The sequence below is a fragment of the Desmodus rotundus genome, chromosome 11, assembly GCF_022682495.2.
Source record: "Desmodus rotundus isolate HL8 chromosome 11, HLdesRot8A.1, whole genome shotgun sequence".
In the NCBI taxonomy this organism is placed as follows: Eukaryota; Metazoa; Chordata; class Mammalia; order Chiroptera; family Phyllostomidae; genus Desmodus; species Desmodus rotundus.
In genome coordinates, this window is record NC_071397.1 from 21634076 (window position 1) to 21655953 (window position 21878).

A 21878-nucleotide genomic window follows, 5' to 3' on the forward strand; every position below is an offset into this window, starting at 1 on the left:
ATAACTTAGGCATGCGCCCTGACCAGGAATTGAACCCAAGAATCTTCTGTGTACAGGACAGCACTTCAACCAGCCTAGGCACACCAGTCAGGGCTATACTTACGTATGTTTCTAATGACCTATGCATAGGAGGTAGAGAAATGCTAAAAATGGGAAATGTAGCTGATTTTTTAAATGTTGCTTCAATGGGTTACAAAAGAATATCAGAGCAAGAAGAGAAAATTATTGGTAGTATGTGAGGTGGAAAACCAGTTAAGATGATTTATTAAGTGAATAATCTGAAGTGTGAGTCTCAGCACATTAATTATATTTAGACTTACTCTTTTGAAACTATAAAAGTACAAAATGAATAGAGACATTGGTAAATGGCAATGAGTTATTTCATTAATATATGATATTAATATAAGGTATAATGGGGTAAATATTTCAAAGAGAAATTAGCTTGTCCTTTCATGTTTAATTGTAAGATAAATTAATGTTTGAAAGTTGGACCAATCTGATTTTTATGCATAGGGATTGATTGTTACATCAAAATTATTACATTTTGTGAATATTTAAAATTGGTCTGAAACATTAATGGTTTAGAATATGATTAGTTAAAGCAAAAAGCATGATGATCTCATCTTGCTCTCAGCTTTTAATATGAATAGAGTTTTCTACATTAATCAAAAAAAAATGTGAAGTAGAAGATATTTGCATGGCTTACAGTTTTCCTAAAATAGAACTTTTAATTGATTCTTACTGTTCTTTAGGCTTAACTCTATATTTCTGTTTCTGATAAATGGGGGAAAGATGTGAATATCTTTTAATATTTACCATGTAAACATCAGGGGGCCGGGGGACAGGTAGGAACAAGGAGAAAAGACTCACAAAAACTGGTGTTTCTTAGAAAAGATTTTGGAGGCTCTAGAATCATAGGAAACCTTGTCCAGGGTCCCTCTAATTGTTGCATACACTTTCTTGTGCAAATTTTCGGGTGGTCCCACCCATGGCTGCAGGCTTTTCATAGACAATTAATGGGATAGCTGGCATCAGGAAGCATGTGAAGATTATTTCCCATTTTCCCAGACTCTGATTTCTGTGCTATCACTTCTCTACCATAGAAGTCTTTTTCCTGGACACTCAATGAAGAAAGTAAGCCAGTCACACTGTCTTTAATTACAGACAGGACAGAGTCTGGGTCATTTAGTGTCTGGCTATCTTGCCAGGTCAGGAGCAACAGAGAGACTCTGGAGTGGATGCTGAAGTTAACGTGTGTGGCTAGTGTCTTAGTATGTTTGGGATACTATAACAAAATGCCAGATATGGGGTAGCTTGTAAATATCAGAAATTTATCACTCACAGTTCTGGAGGCTGGAAATCCAAGATCAGGGTCTAGTGAAGACCCTCTTCCAGGCTACAGACCGCTGCCTTCAAATGGTAAAAGGGAGGAAGGATCTCTGGAGCCTCAGAGCACAAATCCCATTCATGAGGTTTTTCCCATCATGAACTTAAGCACCTCCCAAAGGCCCCATCACCTAAATACTACCACTGTTGAGGGTTGGAATTTCTTTTCTTTTTTTTTTTTTTTTTAGTTTTCTTTTTTTTTTTTTTTAATAATATATTTATTGATTATGCTATTACAGTTGTCCCATTTCCCCCCCCACTCCACTCCATCCTGCCCACCCCCCTCCCTCCCACATTCCCCCACTATAGTTCATGTCCATAGGTCATACTTATAAGTTCTTTGGCTTCTACATTTCCTACACTATTTTTACCCTCCCCCTGTCTATTTTCCACCTATCATCTATGCTACTTATTCTCTGTACCTTTCCCCCCCTCTCCCCCTCCCACTCCCCTATTGGCAACCCTCATGTTCTAGTTGTTTGCCTAGTTTGCTCTCGTTTTTGTTTTATGTGTGGTCATTAATAACTGTGGGTTTGCTGTCATTTTTACTGTTCCTATTTTTGATCTTCTTTTTCTTAGGTAACTCCCTTTAACATTTCATATAATAAGGGCTTGGTGATGATGAGCTTCTTTAACTTGACCTTATCTGAGAAGCACTTTATCTTCCCTTCCATTCTAAATGATAGCTTTGCTGGATACAGTAATCTTGGATGTAGGTCCTTGCATTTAATCTTGGGTAATGTAATGATGATGTGCCTTGGTGTGTTCCTCCTTGGGTCCAGCTTCTTTGGGACTCTCTGAGCTTCCTGGACTTCCCGGAAGTCTATTTCCTTTGCCAGATTAGGGAAGTTCTCCTTCATTATTTGTTCAATTAAGTTTTCAATTTTTTGTTCTTCCTCTTCTCCTTCTGGCACCCCTATAATTCGGATGTTGGAATGTTTCAAGGCGTCCGGGAGGTTCCTAAGCCTCTCATTTTTCCAAGTTCTTGTTTCTTCATTCTTTTCTGGTTGGATGTTCCTTTCTTCCTTCTGGTCCATACCATTGATTTGAGTCCCAGTTTCCTTCTCATCACTATTGGTTCCCTGTACATTTTCCTTTGTTTCTCTTAGCATAGGCTTCATTTTTTCATCTGTTTTTCGAATAGATTCAACCAAGTCTGTGAGCATATTGATAACCAGTGCTTTGAACTGTGCATCCGATAGGTTGGCTATCTCTTCATCGCTTAGTTGTATTTTTTCAGGAGCTTTGAAGTGTTCTGTCACTTGGGCCATTTTTTTTTTGTTTGTCTGTCTTGGCGTGTCTGTTACTTTAAGGGGCGGAGCCTTAGGTGTTCACCGGGGCGGGGTAACGCTGGTCGCTGCACTGTGACGCTGTACGTGGGGGCGGGGCCAAGTGGGAGCAATGGCGCCCGCCTCACTCTCCTCCGGTTTTCAATCTTTCACTCTGCTACCCACAATCAAACTGGGCCACTCTGGTGCTGGTTCCCGAGTAAGTGGGCCTGTGCACACTCTAGGCCCCTGTGGGTCTCTCCAACAACCTCTCCTGTGAGGCTGGGAGTCTCTCCTGCTGCCGCCCCAACCCCCACAGGCGTTTTCAATCAGAGGTTTGAGGTTTTATTTCCCCGAGCTGGAGCCCTGGATTTCGCGGTCTGCTTCGCTCCCCACAGTTCGCCCGGTTTATCTCTGTTCGAATGTGGGGTCGCAGGGTGCTACCCCCTGCTCAGCCTGCCCCGTTCTCCGCCACTCTGAGTCCGGCCCTCTCGGTTTATCTGTGCCAATGTGGGGCCGCAGGGTCTGCTAGTGCTCAGACTGCCTGCGCCATTTGTCCCACACTCCGCCAGTCTCAGTCCCGCCACAGCCACGCGAGTCCTCTCCACCCCGGTGCCCGTCTCCGCCCCTCCTACCAGTCTCGATGAATGTTTATTTTCTATTTCCTTGGTGTTGGTCCCCCTTGCTGTTCGATTCTGTGTCAGTTCTGGTTGTGCGAGGAGGCGCAGTGTGTCTACCTACGCCGCCATCTTGGTTCTCCGAGGGTTGGAATTTCAACGCATGAATCGGGGCAGGCAGTTGGAGTCGGTGGTGTGGTGCGGGAAGATACAGTCAGACCATTGCAGCTGGGTATAGGGAAACCATGAAGAATAGTGCTGTATCTCGAGGTAGAAGTGTTACTAGCCCTAGACCAAAAGGGAAAGGGAGCCAGGAGGATACATTCCCCTAACTCCCTGTCCTCCCTCCTTCTGATCTCCTGCCTGGACACCCCACTGCTTAACCAAGCTGGAAAATGGGCAAAGGAATCCAGACAGGTTGACCTCCCCGATTAGGGAGCAGAACAGAGATGACTAGAGAAGGGATCTGGAGGGGCAAAGTGAGCATCTCCAGCACTCATGTCCAAGCACCACTGCAGTCCTGAGAAGAACTTGGTGAGCAAGTCAAGACCTCTGTCTATAGGGAAAGGGACTATGAGGCAAAAACTCAGGCAAGGAGAGCCTTGTTAGGCACTTGGTCAAGCAGAGAGAGCAAAAACCTAGGTCCTGGAATTGATAGAATCTGCTGCAAAGCTGACTTGATGATTAATTTCTGAGTTATGGCTCTGAAGTCTTTCTTTAGCATGTTTATGGTGAGCATCTAGGAGTGGTTGCTTGGGTCCACTAGGAACCCCAGTCCCTCATTTGTAAAGTATGAATAATAATTTTTTTCCTATGAGAATTAAACAAGTCAGTACAGGTTAAATGCTTAGAACAGTACCTTACACCTAGTAAGCACTCAGTAAAAATTAGCTATATTTTTATTCGCATTAAGTAAAGAAGTCAGCATTGGAAGGACCTGACGATGCCACATAGGGCAGTACAGGGACTATACTAAATGAATTTCTTTCCTAGATAATGGTCGCAGACATGACAATGCCTGACATCACTGGGTATTAGTTAAATTAGCTCCAGAAAAATTACATCCACAAACTCTGGCCAGAGAAGAATGTTTTTTTCTTGAAGTTGAAAATGACTCAGGTCTATAGTCCCTCAAAGACACTTAACATTTCTTAGGCTCTTGCATAGTCTCCCATCCAATCTAAGTAATGCATAGTTTGGCAGCCTTGTTGAACCATCCTAAAGTATATCGATCGTCTTTTTAAACAGGATATTGGTGGAACAACTTGGAAATTAAAAATGTGTTTGACATCATTTGGAAATGAAGGGAATAAAAAGAGTGAGTTGAATTGCTCCTTAATGGACATCAGTAAAACCTACTAACTTCTGTGCAGTAGTCAAGAACCCTTTGAAAAGAAAGCCATCCAAGCACTTGTTTCAGGGTGCTGTCAGTACTGCGGGAGGCACCCAGTCATGTAGAGCCATTCCGATCTTGATTTCTCGTCCTCAAATATATATATTAAAAATAATAGTAGGGATGCACTCCTTCCCCATGTCCCCCCTTGCTAGAGCTGGGCTGAAACTAGTAGTCCATTTCCTAGATAACATTAAATAGCCACTGAATATTTAGAATGACATTGACACTTTCCTGACACTTTGGAACCCATTTAGAGGAGAGTCCCCAGTTCATATTCTGAGCTGAGTATTGCAGGAGACCTTTTACGTCTACACATTCCAAAACCGGTGTGTATAGAAAGCAATCCAAAACTCTCGAAAATTATGAAGGGGCACTTAAGTTTTATTGTAGTGCTATACTTGACTTATAATTTTATTTAATTCATAGTAGAGAATTTATATTTAAATGCAAAGGCAGAAGAGACAACTGAATTATATTTTTATATTCATTTGGTTTCCCAAAGTTTGATGACTTTTGTTTTGTAGAATTTTAGAGACGGCGTTTGCATTTTTGAATTCCTGCATTAATTGCTTCATTGATTTATTAAAGTAAACCACATGCATTAAGAATTTATATTTTTATTAACTTCATTTGCTTTTGTTAGTTACTCACTTCCCTTTCTCTTACTTCTTAGATATTGGTTTTTAAATTTTGGATGTTGCTTAGAGCATTATTTTCAAACAATGGGTTATAACCCATTAGTGAGTTGGGAAATCAATTTAATGTGCTTTGAGCAGCACTTTTGGACACGAAGTAAAATACAGCAGATACAATAGGAACTGAGAAAGTACATCATGTATAGTAAGGGTGAGTATGTGTCAGGAAATTTTGTTTTAGGTTTATTGTGTGTGCGTGGACATCTATGCTTTGAATCAAAATATGAAGTGTATTTTTTACTATGAGCTGTGCTCAAAAACAGAGTCAAAACTATTGGCTTAAGTTATTCATCCAACCACATATATTAGATGTACTCATGGATGTGGTCATGTTTAAACTCGCCCCTGCACCTAGCTAGGGAGTTACTGAAATGCTTTCTATTGGCAAAAAAAAGGGGAGGGGGGTGCATATTACTACCTAGTGAATTTTTTACTATCAGGAACTAGTAGTGTTTAATAAAAAGCATGTTATTAACATCCCTTTTGAATTTGCTAATTGGCAGGTAATATAAACTCTGAATTATCTGTTTATGGATGTTATAACAAAACACTGGCCTGGGATCTGCTCAAAAGTAGTCCTTCTGAAAGAGGTCCAATATGTCCATTCTGTTTGATCTTGAATGGGTTGTTTGTGAAGAAAGTTGAGGGTTTGCTCTTTAACTAAATGGCATCAGCAGGAGAGAATATTAGTACATTAGGGATACTATAAAAACTCTGTTTTTGAAAACTGATCTTTTCTCATTTTTTTATTGTGGCAAAAACACATGACCTAAAATTTAGCATCTTAACCATTTTTAAGTGTGCAGTTCAGGGGCATAAAGTACATTCATGCTGCTATGCAGTCGTCACCACCCTCCATCTCCAGAACTCTCTTCATCGTGCAAAACTAAAGCTCTATACCCATTAAACAATAACTCCCCATCCTCTCCCCAACCCTGGTGTTGTCCTCAGTCCCAGAGAACCAGGACCCTGAAATCTGTCACCATCACTAAGTAATATTTAATAGGTCCCTATCAGTTAAATCTGGCAAGTTTCAGTGTTACCAAAAAACCAAAACTTGCTTTAGGATCTTACAGGCTATCAATTGTGTCTTTCTAGTACTGTTCTTAATTTGGTAGTAATGATGTGCCGCAAAATAAGAGGAGTGAGAAGTTCAAGCAGCTGGCCTGCTCTCTAGGTAAAGAAATGAAGAGAAAAGAAGAGAAAGGAGTGACACAGTTTAAACTTCTTTTAAATATAACTGATCTCTACCTCCGGTCAAGATGATGGCATAGGTAACCATGGCTCGCCTCCTCACAGAATCATATCAAAATTACAACTAAGATATAGAACAACCATCATTCAGAACTGTCATACACTAAGTTGAATGGAAGTCTGACAACTATAGAATTAAAAGAAACACTTCCATCCAGACTAGTAAGAGGGGCAGAGATGCGGAACAGTCCGGTTCCACATACACGTGTGGTGGACAAAATTCAGGAGGGATATTTCAGGAGTAAAGAGTCCCAGCCCCACACCAGGCTCCCCATCCCAGGGTTCCAGTGCCAGGAAGACAGGTCCCCACAATTTCTGGCTGCAAAAGCCAGAAGGAGTGAGTCAGTGGAAGAAACTTCCGGAGTCCCCAGCAATTCCCCTTAAAAAACCCACACACAGACTTACTCTGACTCACTCCCTCTGAGCTCCAGCACGAGGGTAACAGCATGAAAGGAACAGGGGCATACAGGGAGGAACTGAAGTGTGTGACATCAAGGCAGGAGCTGAGGGACAGCTGTCTCTCAGACAGAAAGGTGGGCAGAGGCCATTGTCCCTTTTCTAAGCCCTCCCAGAACAGAGTGACAGAGCTAGTACCATATCTGAGACTCCATCAACCTGGCTAACACTGTTTGCCCTGCCCTGGGGATCCCTTGAGACTCCAGCCCACCCAACTTATGGGTCCACCCAAGCTGTTAACAGAGACTTTTCCATATGAATGGATGGCCTTGACTCATGCTTCACAACTTCTTAAATCCTCTAAAACAAGCAACAGCCAGGCTCAGTGAGTCCCAGCCCCATACCTCTTGCTAAGTAGCCCTAGGCTGGGCACTAGCAGCAGCCAGCCTAGATTCACAACTTGGCTTCGCCTGGGAATCTCCAGGCCCAGCACAAGAAGCAGCCATCTGAGGCTGCTTTATAGCTCATGCAGAATGGCCCCTGGGAAGAACACAGGTGGTGACTGACCTTGGACTGCACTACCCAGGATATTTCAGAGCCCGCACACTCAGTCAACAGCAACAGACCATGTTGGAGCACCACCACCATGCCCCCGTATGGCTGGTCCTCTACGGAAGGTGGAAGTTGGTGGTCAGTGGTCATAGCCAGTCCTTGCAGCTGACTGGCCTGGCTAAATCCTTCCCGTTGACCTGCCAACAGCAATCAAGGCTCAACTACAAGAGGAGTGTGTACTCAGCCTACACAAAGGGCACACCTCAAGTACCCAGCATGGCTGATAAGGGAGTCTGTGCCACTGGATGCAATAGGATACTAACTATATTAGGCCATGCTTCCAAGACAGGGAGTCAAAGCAGCTCTACCTAATACATAGAAACAAACACAGGGTGGCTGCCAAAATGAGGAGACAAAGAAACATGGCCCAAATGAAAGGACAGATCAAAACTCCAGAAAAAGTACTAAACAAAATGGAGATGAGCAATCCATCAGATGCAGAGTTCAAAACACTGGTTATAAGGATGCTCAAGGATCTTAGTAAAGACCTCAACAGCAGAAAAGAGATCCAGTCAGAAATGAAGGATACACTAATTGAAATAAAGAACAATTTACAGTAAAACAACAGTAGAGTGGATGAAGCTGAGAATCAATCAATGATTTGGAACATAAGAAAACAAAAAACAACCAATCAGAACAACAAGAAGAAAAAAGAATTAAAAAAAAAAAAAAAAAGGATAGTGTAAGCAACCTCTGGGACAACTTCCAGTGTTCCAACATTCGCATCACACATGTGCCAAAAGGAGAAGAAAAAGAGCAAGAAATTGGAATCTATTTGGAAAAATAATAAAAGAAAACTTCCCTAATTTTGTGAAGGAAATAGTCATGACATGAAGTCCCAAAACTACAGAGTCCCAAACAAGTTGGATGCAAAGAGGCCCACACCAAGACATAGCCTTAAAATGCTAAAGGTTAAAGATAAAGAGACATTCTTAAATGCGGCAAGAGAAAGAGAGTCAGTTACCTACAGGGGAGTTCCCATAAGACTGTCAGCTGATTTCTCAAACTTTGCAGGCTAGAAGGAATTGGCAAGAAATATTCAATGTCATGAAACACAGGGACCCACAGCCAAGATTGCTCTACCCAGCAAAGCTATCATTTAGAATCAAAGGGCAGATAGAGAGCTTTCCAGACAAGAAAAAGTTAAAGGAGTTCATCATCACCAAACCATTATTAAATGAAAATGTTAAAGGGACTTATTTAAGGAAAAGAAGAAGATCAAAACTATGAACAATAAAATGGCAATAAATGCATATCTATCAACAATTGAATCTAAGAAAACAAACTAAGCAAAAAGAACAGAGACAGAGTCATGGATACAGAGATCATTTTGATGGTTGCCAGATGAGAGTGAGGTAGAGGGGAATGAGTGAAGAGGTGAAGGGATTAAGAAGTACTAATAGGTAGTTACAGAATAGTCACGGGGATGTAAAGCACAGTATAGGAAATGAAGTAGCCAAAGAACTTATATGAATGACCCATGGACATGAACAATGGCCTGAGGGAGTGGGGGTGCTGGGTGGAGGAGGGCAAAAGAGGAAAAATTGGGACAACTGTAATAGCATAATCAATAAAATATAATTTTTAAAATTTTTAAAAACTATAAATTTTTTAAAGTCCTATTAACATAAGACATATAAGAATAACTGACCTCCCAAATCAGGGTTCAGCAAACTACTGCTCATCTACCTGCCACCTGTTTTGGTAGATAGCCTGTAAGATTATAATGTTTTTCAGTTTTAAATAGTTGAAAAAATTATTATAAGAATAACATATCACAATACGTAAAAACTACGTAAGACTCAAGTTTCAGTATTCGTAAATAAAATTTTATTGGAACCCATCCACACTTCCATGTGTCCATATTGCCCAAGGCTGTTGCGTGCTCTGGGGGCAGAGACCGCACGGGGCAGTCCCAACACTTGGAGCTGCTGCTCTGAGTCCACAGATCACAGCGACGCAGGAGTAATAACTTGACAGTGTGTTAGTGTCCTGCATACCGTCATACTACGGCATACCACATTATTTTTCATTACCAGTGCTTGGCAATCATGCCAAAACAAGAAAAAGAAAGAGAAAACTGGATTGAGTACTTTCAAGCTGAGTGAAGTATGGATTACTTTGTTATGAAACACTGAATGGCTTTGGAAATTTTAGCTTTTGCTGCAGACAAAACAAGTACTTATTGCAAAACTCACACTGAGGTAAAGTCATCCCGATAACAACTAATATGAGACTTACGAAGAATGTTAAACTGCTTTATACACTTCCCTTGCTGTCAGTAGTTAAGAAGTGGGATGTTCACCCTGATTCAGATTTACACTGCATATGTTTTTCAAGTTCAAATTACAGTACCACCATTAACTTTCAGACTGCGATACACGTGCAAAGGAAATTTCCATATTTCAAAATATAGGCATGCCTTGTCTTATCGCACTTCATTTTATTGTGCTTCACAGACATGGTGTTTTTTACAAATTGAATGTTTGTGGCAACCCTGCATCAACCAAGTCTGTCCACACCATTTTTCCATCAGCATTTGCTCGTTTCCTGTCTCTATGTCATTTTTTTGGTAATTCTTGCAAGCAATATTACAAATTCTCATTATTACTACATTTATTGTGGTGATTTGTGGTCAGTGATCTTTGATGCTGTTATCATAATTGTTTGGGGCCACCACGAAGCGCGCCTATATAAGACTGTGGACTTAATTTATAAAAGTTGCATGTGTTCTTACTGCTCCACTAACCAGCAGTTTCCCTATTTCTTTTCCTCTCTTTGGGCCTGTTCTCTGAGACACAACAGTATTGAAATTAGGCCAGTTAATAACCCTACAATGGCCTCTAAGTGTTCACGTAAAGAGGCCATTGCAGGAAGAGTCACACACTTCTCACTTTAAACAAAAAGTTAGAAATGTTTAAGCTTCGTGAGGAAGACATGTCAAAAGCCAAGATGCGCTGAAAGGTAGGCCTCTTGCACCAAACAATTAGCCAAGTTGTAAATGCAAAGGGGAAGTTTTTGAAGGAAATTAAAAGTGCTACTCAAGTGAACACACAAATCATAAGAAAGTTAAACAACTTTATTGCTGATACAGAGAAAGTTTTAATAAGTGCATAGAAGATCCAAACCAGCCACAACATGGCCTTAAGCCAAAGCCTAATTCAGAACAAATCCCTAACTGTCTTCAATCCTTTGAAAACTGAGAGGGGTGCGGAAGCTGCAGAAGAAAAGCTTGAAGTTAACAGAGGTTGGTTCCTGAGGTTTATGAACGAAGCCGTCTCCGTAACATAAAAGTGCAAGTAACAATGGAAATAAATGTATAGTTGGATAGATAAATAAAATAAGTAAGTAAGTAAATTGAGATTACAAAAAAAAAAAGAAGAAGCAAGATGAAGCAGCAAGTGCTGACGTAGAGGCTGCAGCAAGTTATGCAGATGACCTAGCTAAGATAATTAAAGAAGGCGGCTACGTGAAACATATTATCAGTGTAGATAAAACAGCCTCATATTGGAAAAAGATACCATCTAGGATTCTCATAGCTACAAAGAAGTCAGTGCCTGGCTTCAAAAGTTTAAAGGACAGGCTAACTCTCATTAAGGGCTAATTCAGCTGTTGACTTGGCCTTGAAGCCCAGGCTCATTTACTGTTCTAAAGCTCCTTGGGGCACTTAGGAATGATGCTAAATCTACCCTGCTGGTGCTCTATCAGTGGAACAACAAAGCCTGATGACGACACATCTGTTTGTATCTTGGTTTACTGAATATTTTGAGCCCACTGTTGAGACCTAGTTACTGCTCAGGAAAAAAAAAAAAGATTCCCTCCAAAATATCACTGCTCCTTGACAACACACCTGGCCACCCGAGAGCTCCGTTGGAGAGGTACAGTGAGACCAATGTTGTGTTCATGCCTGCTCACACAACATCCATTCTGCAGCCCATGCATCAAGAGTAATTTCGACTTTCAAGGCTTAACAGGAACCTAATCAACAAAACAAACAAGCAAGCAAAATATAACCAAAGACACTGAAATTGAGAAAAGGCCGAGAGTGACCAGAGGGGAGAGGGGAGGGAATTTCAAGGGAAAAAGGTGAAGGGTTTGTAGGAGCAGTTGTGAAGGACACGTGGACAATGGTGGGGGGTGGGGAGGGGTGGTAGAAACAGGAGGGAGGTGGGGAGGGCTAGGGGCTAGGCTGGGGTGGGGGGAAAAGGCAGAGAACTGTACTTGAATACCAATGAAATTAGGGGGGAAAAGAGTAATTTCGACTTTCAAGGCTTTTTTTTCAATTACAGTTTATATTCAACATTATTTTGGATTAGTTCCAGGTGTACAGCCTAGTGGTTAGACAATCCTATACTTTACAAAGTGTCCGCCCTCATATTTCCAGTACACCTGACCCCATATATACTTATTACAGTATCTTTGACTATTTTCCCTATGCTGTACTTTGCATCCCTATGACTGTTTTGTAACTACCAATCTGTACTTCCCAGTCACTTCACCTCTGTTTGCCCGGTCTCCCATCAAGTCTTATTATTTAAAACAATACATTCCATAAGGCTAGATAGTGATTCCTCTGATGGATCTGGGCAAATTAAATTGAAAACCTCCTGGGAAGGATTTACCATTCTAGATGCCATTAAGAACATTCACGGTTCATGGAAAGATGTCAAAATAGCGATGTGACTTTGAGGGGTTCGAGACGTCAGTGGCAGAAGTAACTGCAGGGGTGGTGGAACGGCGACAGAGCTAGAATTAGAAGTGGCGCCTGGAGATGGGACTGAATTGCTGCAATGTCATGACAAGACTTTACCCGATGAAGAGTTGCTTCTTCTGGATTAGCGAAGAAAGTGGGTTCTTTTTTTTTAAATTTTTATTGTTATTCAATTACAGTTGTCTGCCTTTTCTCCCCATCCCTCCACCCCACCCCAGCCAAACCCACCTCCCTCCCCCCGCCTCCACCCTCCCCCTTGGTTTTGTCCATGTGTCCTTTATAGTAGTTTCTTGAGGTGGAATCTACTTCTGGTGAAGGTGCATCAAAATAAAAACAAAGGACTTAGAATGTTACGTAAACTTAGCTGACAGAGCAGCAGCAGGGTGTGAGAGGATTGACTCCAGTTTTGAAAGAAGCTCTAGCGTGGATAAAATGCTATCAAACAGCGTCACATACTACAGAGAAGTCATTTGTGAAAGGAAGAATCAGACAGTGCAGCAAACTTCCCTGGTGTCTTACTTTAAGAAATTGCCACAGCCACCCCAGCCTTCAGCAGCCACCCCCTGCTCAGTCAGCAGCCGTGGACACAGGAGCAAGACCTTCCACCAGCAAAAAAAGAGAGGATGGTTAGCCATTTGTTAGCAATAAAGTAGTTTTAAACTAATGTATGTACACTGTTAGTTAGACATAATGCTATTGTGCACTTAATATACTGCAGTATAGTGTAAACACAACTATCATACGCACCAGAAAACCCAAACACTTTGTGTGACTCGCTGCGTTGTGTGTCCAGTGTGTGCGGCGGTCAGGAACCGCACCTGCAGTGTCGCTGAGGCGGCTACACACTCACTGCGCGATCGAGGAGATTCCGTGAAGCTTCTAATTGGAGGTTTTGTAATGTAATGGCACACTAACTAGAAAACACCCAAAGAATTCAATAGAATTCTATAAAAGTCTACTAAGAGATGAATATATTCAGTTAAAATTATAAGCTCGTATTGGGAGGAATGGACTTCCCTGATGATGGTTGCCCAGTATCGTGAATATACTAAAAAACCACTGAACATACACTCGAAATAGCTAAAATGGTGAATTTTATTCTATGTGAACTTTATCTCAGTAGGAAAATTATAAGCCCATGGATTCATAGTGAATGGCAGTGCCGACCAGTGTGCAAGACATTTCCAAAGATGAAATACAGAAAAACCTCATTACAGGTCCGCATTAACAATGAGCGTCCGCAGTTGATATTGGTGGTAGAAAACCACTTTGAAGCCCAATTAAACAAGATGTTATTTTTTAATTCCATTCCCATTAGTAGACTTGTGTTACAAAACAAATTTTACTCAATTGTTATTAGTATATATTCAGTTTTATAAATAAAAAATTGTGTGAAAATTTGTTCTTTCTTGCTATGTACCTATATAATATCTTTGATTTTGCCTCTTGGCTCACAAAGACTAAAATATTTACTATTTGACCCTTTACAGAAAATGTTTGTTGACCTTGTCTTGGGTAGATACACATGAGATTTACTAAAAGTAGAATTTCCATTTATGGAATGCTCTTAATTGTTTATTCCTGATTTAGGATTGCTAGAGAAAATTACCTAGAACGTATGGATTTATAAATTCCTAGACTCTGAGGTATAAAATGGTGATGTGTCACAACGTAAACACTCCCCATGGTGTGAGGTGACCCCCAAACCTCATTTAGAGGCCTCACCTGCTACTCTAGACCACGGAGTACCTACATCGTGTGAGAAGGAAGGGCCTAGAAGCCCGTGTGATCCGGTAGGAGTCCTAGTTCTCTCCTTGCTCTGCCTGTGCCTCTTGGTTGCTTGTGTCTTTGAAATTACTAATAAAGCTTGATACTAGGTAAGATCTCTGATATTTGTGAATCAGTCCTAGGTGTTAGCTCAAATACTTTATATGTATTTGAAAAGCTAACATTACTACACTTTCAAAGAGTCATAATAAACAATTCTGGCAAAACCATCTTAAGTATTGTTTATGCTTGGGGTAGAGAATAATGAATTTCTCTTAAAATAGGTAAAAGACCATATTTTCCAATATAGTTACATAATGTAATTTAATAAGGAGCATGTGTTACCTTCTGCTCAACAGTCCTCATATTTCTTGAGGTCTCTTTAAGTTCAGTCCCTTCTATAATGTTTTATTATTTATAATTAAATATATTGTCATGAAGAGAAACCAATATATGCAAATAATAAGGATGCTAAGACCAAATGTGCTGCATCATCTGTAGCAAAATTTAAATTTGGTCATTTCAACCTGATGCTACCTAAGAACTATCGTCTGCTTTATCAGGTTTTGAAAAATGATTATCCGTTAAATTTTTTATAAAATGTGTTGTCTTTAAGATATTTCCCCCCCATTGTTTATGGTACAATTCCTAAGTTTATGCAAAGGAACACTTTCCTTCTCAAAACTTTTGAGTTTTCAGGGGAAAAAAAACAAACAAACTTCTGAATAATTTATTATCTACCTCAGAATATTTTGGTCCTAATGAGATCTGCTATTATTAATATCTTTTTCCTACAGATTTATAACTTCAGTCCTCTGTAATATTTTTGCATCAATTTATAACATTTCTACTTTGTTTTTTAGACTCCTCATAACTGATTGACAAGAAAAAACTTGTAAGTATAAAAAAATTTTAAACTATTTGACTTTACAAGTGACGACTCACTGCACATCACATCGTGGAAACATCATGATGAGGGTGATGATGAATTTGAAAGATGTGAATCAAATGCAAATGTGTACTAAACTGGTCAGTGGGAAAAAGAATGATAGGAAACATCTAGTATTAGTAGTTAACTTGAGGGGCTAGTGCCATTATGAAACATACAGTTGTAAATATATATCATTTTCTTTGTTTTTGTTTTTAAGGAAGAACATTAACTTCTGGGCTACATCTGGAATAGCATCATCTACATGGACATTCCCTCCTACAATTTCAGAAAACTTTTGGTAACTAATCAATAAAATGCAGGCAATCTTGCAAAGAGATGAAGTTACCAATGCCCAAGCTCTTCGAAAAGGAAAGAGGAAAAGGACAGAGACCATGGATTCAGAGAATGCAAACAGTGACATGGATAAAGGACAGGTCAGTGTTCTGTTACTTTGCTAGAATTTTCTATCTAGCTCTACAACAATTCCATAACTCCTCTCTCATAGTTTACTAGTACTCTCCCCTGTTCTATTAACTTACTTTTTCTTTTAATTTTTTTTATTCAACCAGGGAATAAAATTGCATGTTCTCTTTTTAATGTTGAACAAGTTGAATTAGAAACATACTCAAAAGACATTTTACCTGCTTGCATTTAAGAATGGCCCACTATGCCATTGTTTAAACTTTCCTTGATGTTCTGCAAAATTAAAGATCAGAAAACCATCAGAAAATATTTTTTCCTTTCAAAATACACTAGAGAAATTGAAATACCTCTTCTTGAACATTTACTGTTTTCTTTTTCCTTTCTTTCTTTTCTCTTTTTTTAACTACCTTTTGTAGCCCATCTTCATCACTGGTTTGGTCAGGGCATCTTTCCTACTTTTAGTTATTCATTAATTCCTTTTTGAGCTGAATTCTTACTCCCATTCTCCTCCTATGGCCTTGAACAACATATCAATGTATATATTCTATATCTCTGTTTGTCTTTTAGTTTGTCTACAGATACATATTTACATATGTCTCTGTAATACATATAGTGTTTTATGTGCATGTATGCTCAATTAATTTTTAAATTATATGCTATACATTCTCATGGTTTAAAATATTTTTAATCTTTCATAGATGTGTCTAGAGGCATTCAGAATGGTCCAGCACTTGACATACTGTATTAGGCTGTATTCTGTAATATAGCCTCTAACAAAACTAGGCTGTCTGGGAAAATAGAATTATTTACCTTTTCACCAAGAAGGCTGGGAAGCACCAGAATCCACACCTGGAGTGTGCCCAGGCAGATCAGAAGGAAAGAGTGTATGCCGTGAGACCTAAGGTTCTGGGCAGATTGTCTAAAACGAGACAGTGTGTCCGCAGTGCCTCTGCTGGTCCTGTGTGTGCGGAATGTGTCCAGGGCGGGATCAAGTGGCTTTTTTTGATTGAAGGCACAAGCACAGAGTCAGAGAGCTAAATTAAAAATAAAACATGTTGAGTAATAAAAACCTTTAAAAATTGGTACATGTATGCATTTAACCTCACTCCTTATTTTATAAATAATATAATTGTATTTCCTAAAATTGTATTTCCTAAAATTGTAATGTAATTGTATTATAAAAAATGTAATTGTTTTTCAATTGTAATTGAGACCTAAAATTGGTCTCATTTGGCTTTCGATTCTCCTTCCCTGCTTGATAAGGAAGAAAAGAAAAAAAAGCTAAACTTGTCCATTCACAGCGAATGACCAGAATGTTCTGGTTTTGAAAAGTTCCTTTGAACCATTAATATAATTTCAGTCACTTCAGGATTTAAGCCTCTTCGGGTCCTAGATTCTTAGCCTTCCCCACTTTCTACTTTTTTCCCTGGGAAGTGAACCAAGCAAGTCTTAGAAATCTACATACCCCAGCCTCTGGCAGGGGTGCTGGTTTTCCTCCAGGTTCAGCTTTGCTGCCCGGTTCCTAGGTGTCCAGTACTGTCTTTGTTGAGTTACAGGCAGGCCTCCTAGGTTCTTTGGGGGTTCTTTTGGCACTTGCTACCGAAGTTTGCCATCCTGGCACCCGTCGCTGTGTTCTGTAAGGTTCTGGCGCCCTGTGGCCTCTCTGTGTACGTACTGAACTATTTCTGTTTCACCAGTTCCCCCCGCACTTACCTATTTCCTGACCAGGACACTGGGACCATTTGGAATCTCTAGCTGCTCTGCATGAGCTCTGGGAAATCTGGATGCTGTCTCAGGTCTGCTTGTCCAAGCACCACTTTTGGCCATTTCTAATCTACGGCCCAGAGAGGTACGGTGTTGCCCTGATGCTATGCTGAACACAGAACTTCTTCGGGGAGTTTATAGCGGACTGAGAAGCAAGGGGCCAGCCCTGCTGCTCTAGAATCGCCCCTTATTTATCTGGATGTTTAGATCATATGTCCCTACCCCTATATCTGTCTTCCTTCTCCCAGGAGGCCATTGGCAGGAAGATCGAAGACAATTGAATCCGATGTCCTGACACTCCAGTTATTGATTCCCTAGGCGCCTCCTCCTGGCATTGGGATGCCTTTTCCCTTCCTGTGCAGCAGGAACTTTCTGTATTCATGCCTTTATCTCTTCTACTATGAAGCATATTTTTTAAAAAACTCTCTACTCCAAGCGTCTAGCTTTGGATCTTTATCAGTTCCACTCCATGCTCCACTTTTTCAGGTTTGGATATATATAAATGACAGCTGGGTAATTGGAGAAAATTCTTTTCTGTTTCAATGAAGCCTGGGTTTTACAACTCAAGTGCATGTGTGCTCAGACTATTGTCTTGCTATTGACCTTCAGAACTATTTAAAACTCAAAGGCAAACACGAATGCTTTTTTCTGAGTGAATCTTGTCTCTCCTTTTTCTGATGCAGCAAACCCCAAAATTGTCTTCATGGCAACAGAGAGGCTGTGAATGAGAAGTAGGGGAGAAATGGGGATGAGGATGACTTACAAAGATTTGAATGGTAGAATCTTGTCAATTCTACTCTGTTACACTATTATTCTACTTTATTTTTCTTACTGAAGGTAGGCAGAAAGTTAGAATCCTGATTTCTGATCTTCAAGACATATGTGCATAAAACGTTGATGTTCTTCCCTTCTTCTGAGTCCCCTGGACAGTGGAAGACAAAGCCAAGGCCAGATCATTCGTTAGAGCCCAGCTCCTCTCTTGGACAGGAAGTGCCTGGGAGAGCAGGAATGTGTAGGGCCCTTCAGCATGCAGGATGTAGGATGAGTCACTAAAGTCACTCTGAAGCTTCCTTTATTATACCTGCCTTGTATTTTAGAGAGACCCATTTTCGGGAAATGCCTTTCTGCCTGGCGAGAGCTCCAGTGAGGATGAAGAGCCTTTAGAAGAATTGTCAAAGGAGGAATTGTGCACAAAAATAAAAAACCTGAAACAAAAACTAACAAACATCCGGAAAGAAAACAGTCGACTTCGACAGTCTTTGGTCATGCTTCAAGGTAAACTTTGAGAAAATTGACATCTTTACATGAAAGGGAAAATACATTATGAGTGGAAAATACTGCAAATAAGCTGTCAAGAGTGAAAAAATCAAGACCTCAGAGGGAAAAAGAAATCACATTTTAAGAAAATCTGTGATTACATAATTTAATATGGAAGCACTTATTGAAGCTGCTAGTTTATTGCTTAGAAAGTTTTTAATTATTCCTACAAAATACCATAAATTGTGTCCATTTAACAACCTTCAACAGACATTTATTGAGCATTTAATATATACACCACTCACTGGTAGGCCCTGGAGAGAAAAGATTAGTAAAACAAAACACATATGTTAAGGCGTTCATGATGTATTTATCTTAATCAATCCCCTTTGCTAAGGAAAACACTAGGAAATGAGGCCTGTTCTCATTCATTCCAGCAGCGATTTTCAACCTTTTTCATCTCATGGCACATGTAAACTAATTACTAAACCTCTGAAGCACACTAAAAAATGTAATTTTTGCCTATCTGACAAAAAATAGGTATAATTTTGATTTATTCACACCAACCACTATTGTTGTGTTGGCTGTTGTCATTTTTTTTACTGGACAGTCTCAGGGGAAAGAGGCCAGTGCCCCTGACTAAATAGTCAGTTGTTGCATGTTTTAAAATTCTTGTGGCATACCAGTGTACCGTTTGCAATCGGTTGAAAATTGCTTCATTATAGAACTGCTAGAATTAAAGAGTCCATATATTAAGTGGCAGCTTTGGAGTTGGGAGGAATGGTTTGGGAAAATAATCACATTTGTTGAAGATTTATTAAGGAGAAAGATCACGTATAAGCGAATTAAAAACCACTTGGCACAGTGCCTTTCAGAAGGATCCTCTGTTGTGTTTAAGTGTTTATTTTTCAGAAATTATGTTTCCCATTTGTAGTTAAGCACCATGCACTATTTTACACAGCTGAATAGCTGGCAATTATATTCCGCGTTGGGCAGCATGCTGTTGTACACAGTAAATAGACAGAACGTTTTTGAAATAAAGCTCCCTGACTACTGTGTACAGAGTGAGCACCAGCGACAGAAGAAAGTGGGGAGGAACTTGCACGGTGTCACAGTCATCGGGACTAACGTGATGGCAGCCTAGCCGGGGGCGATGGCGCTGGAAATAAGCAGGACACTTCTACGATATTTGTAGAGGCAGGAATGGTGAGGCAGAACGTGGTGATGAGTGAGAGTAGTAGAGTAATGGTCACGGGCTTTCCTCAGAATATTTATTAAATTGAAGCCTTCATAGTTTTAAGTAGAAACAGCCACATGTGAATGGTTATACGATGTTTAAAACAAGCCATTATCTCTTTACTTTTTCAACTTGAAATATTGCATTTTCATAACAGATGGCTTTCCCTGGTGAGGATTTTGTGATTTAAAAAAAAAAAAAAAATCCGTAACTGGTGTGGCTCTGTGGATTGAGCACTGACCTGCGAAGTGAAAAGTCATTGGTTCGAATCCCAGTCAGAGCACATGCCTGTGTTGCAGGCCAGATCCCCAGTTGGGGGTGTGCAAGAGGCAGTGCTTCTCTTCCTCTTTTTCTCCCTCCCTTCCCATCTCTCTAAAAATAAATGAATAAAATCTTTGAAAAAAAGATTTTAAAATCTATGAAAAAAATAGACACTTCTCATGTTCATATAACCTGCTAATTTGTTCCAAAACTTAAGAGTAAGATAAAAAAGCTTTATAAACATAAAGTTAATATAAATTGCTGGTGAAAAGTATTGATTTTGGACTTACAGACCTTGCTTTGAACCCCAGCTCTGCTTACCAGCTCTGCAACTTTGGCCGCGTCACTTTGCATCCCTTCAGGCCCAGCTTCCATTTCCTCATCTGTAAAATAGGGGGTAATATATCTTTTTCTTGTTGTTATGAGGATTAAGTGAGATAATTGAAAGAAATCCCCAGTGTACGGGGCATGATAGGTGCACAGTAATGGTAGTTATTATTATTGTCTCTGCTTTTACTGACACCAGAACTTGATATATAAACACCACCCAAAACATTATAGGCCAATTTTTGTTATAAATATAGATGAGAAAATTCAAATCAAAGAGTAGCAAATCCGTTTCAACAGTGTGAAAAGATTCACTTAGGAGGACCAGTTCCTCCTCTCTCCCACGCTGCGGGATTGCCATTTCATCTTCTCCGCACCTGCCAACTTCCCACGTCTCCTCCCTTATTCTCACTCTCACTAGATGACTTTGCTTCCTACTTCATTGAGAAAGGGGAGGATGTGAAGAGACTGTCGTCTCTCTGCACTCGGGCCTGCAGCTCCACTTTCTCTCCTGTCATTCATGAGTGACCTCCTCTCTTACCCTGCCAAAGGCAGCATCTCCATCTCTGCATCCGTTCCCATCCTCTTTCACCTGAGCAAGGATATGGCCCCAGAGTTTCCCCCTGCTCTCTCCTGCACGATCAAGTTTTCCTTCTCTAATGAATAATCCTCATTGGCATCAGACAAACTATTATTTCTCCCATGAAAAAGAAAAACCGTCTTTCAGGCCATTTGCTTCTCGGCCTTCCGCCCTATTTCTGCCCTTCCCTTTAAAGGAAGACTCCTTAAATGACTTGATTCTACACATTGTGTTCCGTCTTCCCCATTTATTCTTCTGGGTCCCACCTCAGTTAGGTCCTTATCGTTCCATCATAATTTCTTTTCTTATGGTCACCACCAAGTACCTCCCTGTATTAGTTTGCAATGGCTGCAGTGGCAAAGCACTATACACGGGGCAGCTTAAACAATAGAAATTTCTTTATTTTTCTCTCAGTTTTGGAGAACAGAGTTTGAAATCAAGATGCCAGCTGGGCCGTGCTCCCTCGAAGGGCACTGCTGAAGTATCTATTCGGGCCTCTCTCCCAGCTTCTGGTCTTTCTGTGACTTGAGGCCGAATAATGCCAGTCGTCTCATGGGGTTGTCCCTGTGTGCTTGTCTCTCTGCATCCACACTTACCCCTTTTTATAGGACACCAGTCGTATCACATTAGGACCCACTCTAATGACCTCATTTTACCTCGATTACATCTGTAAAGACTCTATCTCCAAATAAGGTCACAGTCTGAGGTACTCGGGTTAGGACTCCAACCCGTCTTCTGGGTGGGACACATTCCAACCCACAGCATTCGGTACTGCTAATCCCAAAGGTCATTTCTCAATGGTCATCTTAAGCGCCCTGTTACCAGCATTTGATACATTTGGCCACCTCTCCTTTCTTGAAAAAGTTTCTTTATTTGGGTTCTGGGACACCACATTCATCGTTTTTCTTTCTATACTGCTGATCTTTCCATCTCAGTCGACTATTTGACTGATTCCTTTTATCATCTACCCTCCAAATATTTGATGAAGCCCCAGGC

General features: G+C 40.4%; 1 protein-coding gene across 3 annotated transcripts in view; it reads left to right on the plus strand.

Annotated features, from left to right (window-relative positions):
- Positions 1-21878, plus strand: part of BEND6 (BEN domain containing 6) — a 54824-nt gene that overhangs the window by 10227 nt on the left and 22719 nt on the right. For 2 of the 3 annotated variants that reach the window (XM_024576635.4, XM_045184882.2), the window contains exons 2-4: positions 14966-14997; positions 15251-15467; positions 18318-18495. In XM_024576635.4, the coding sequence (XP_024432403.2) occupies positions 15348-15467; positions 18318-18495 (298 nt within the window). In that variant the 5' untranslated portion in view covers positions 14966-14997; positions 15251-15347. The remainder of the gene's footprint in view (positions 1-14965; positions 14998-15250; positions 15468-18317; positions 18496-21878) is intronic. The other variant, XM_024576634.4, reaches the window with a different exon arrangement.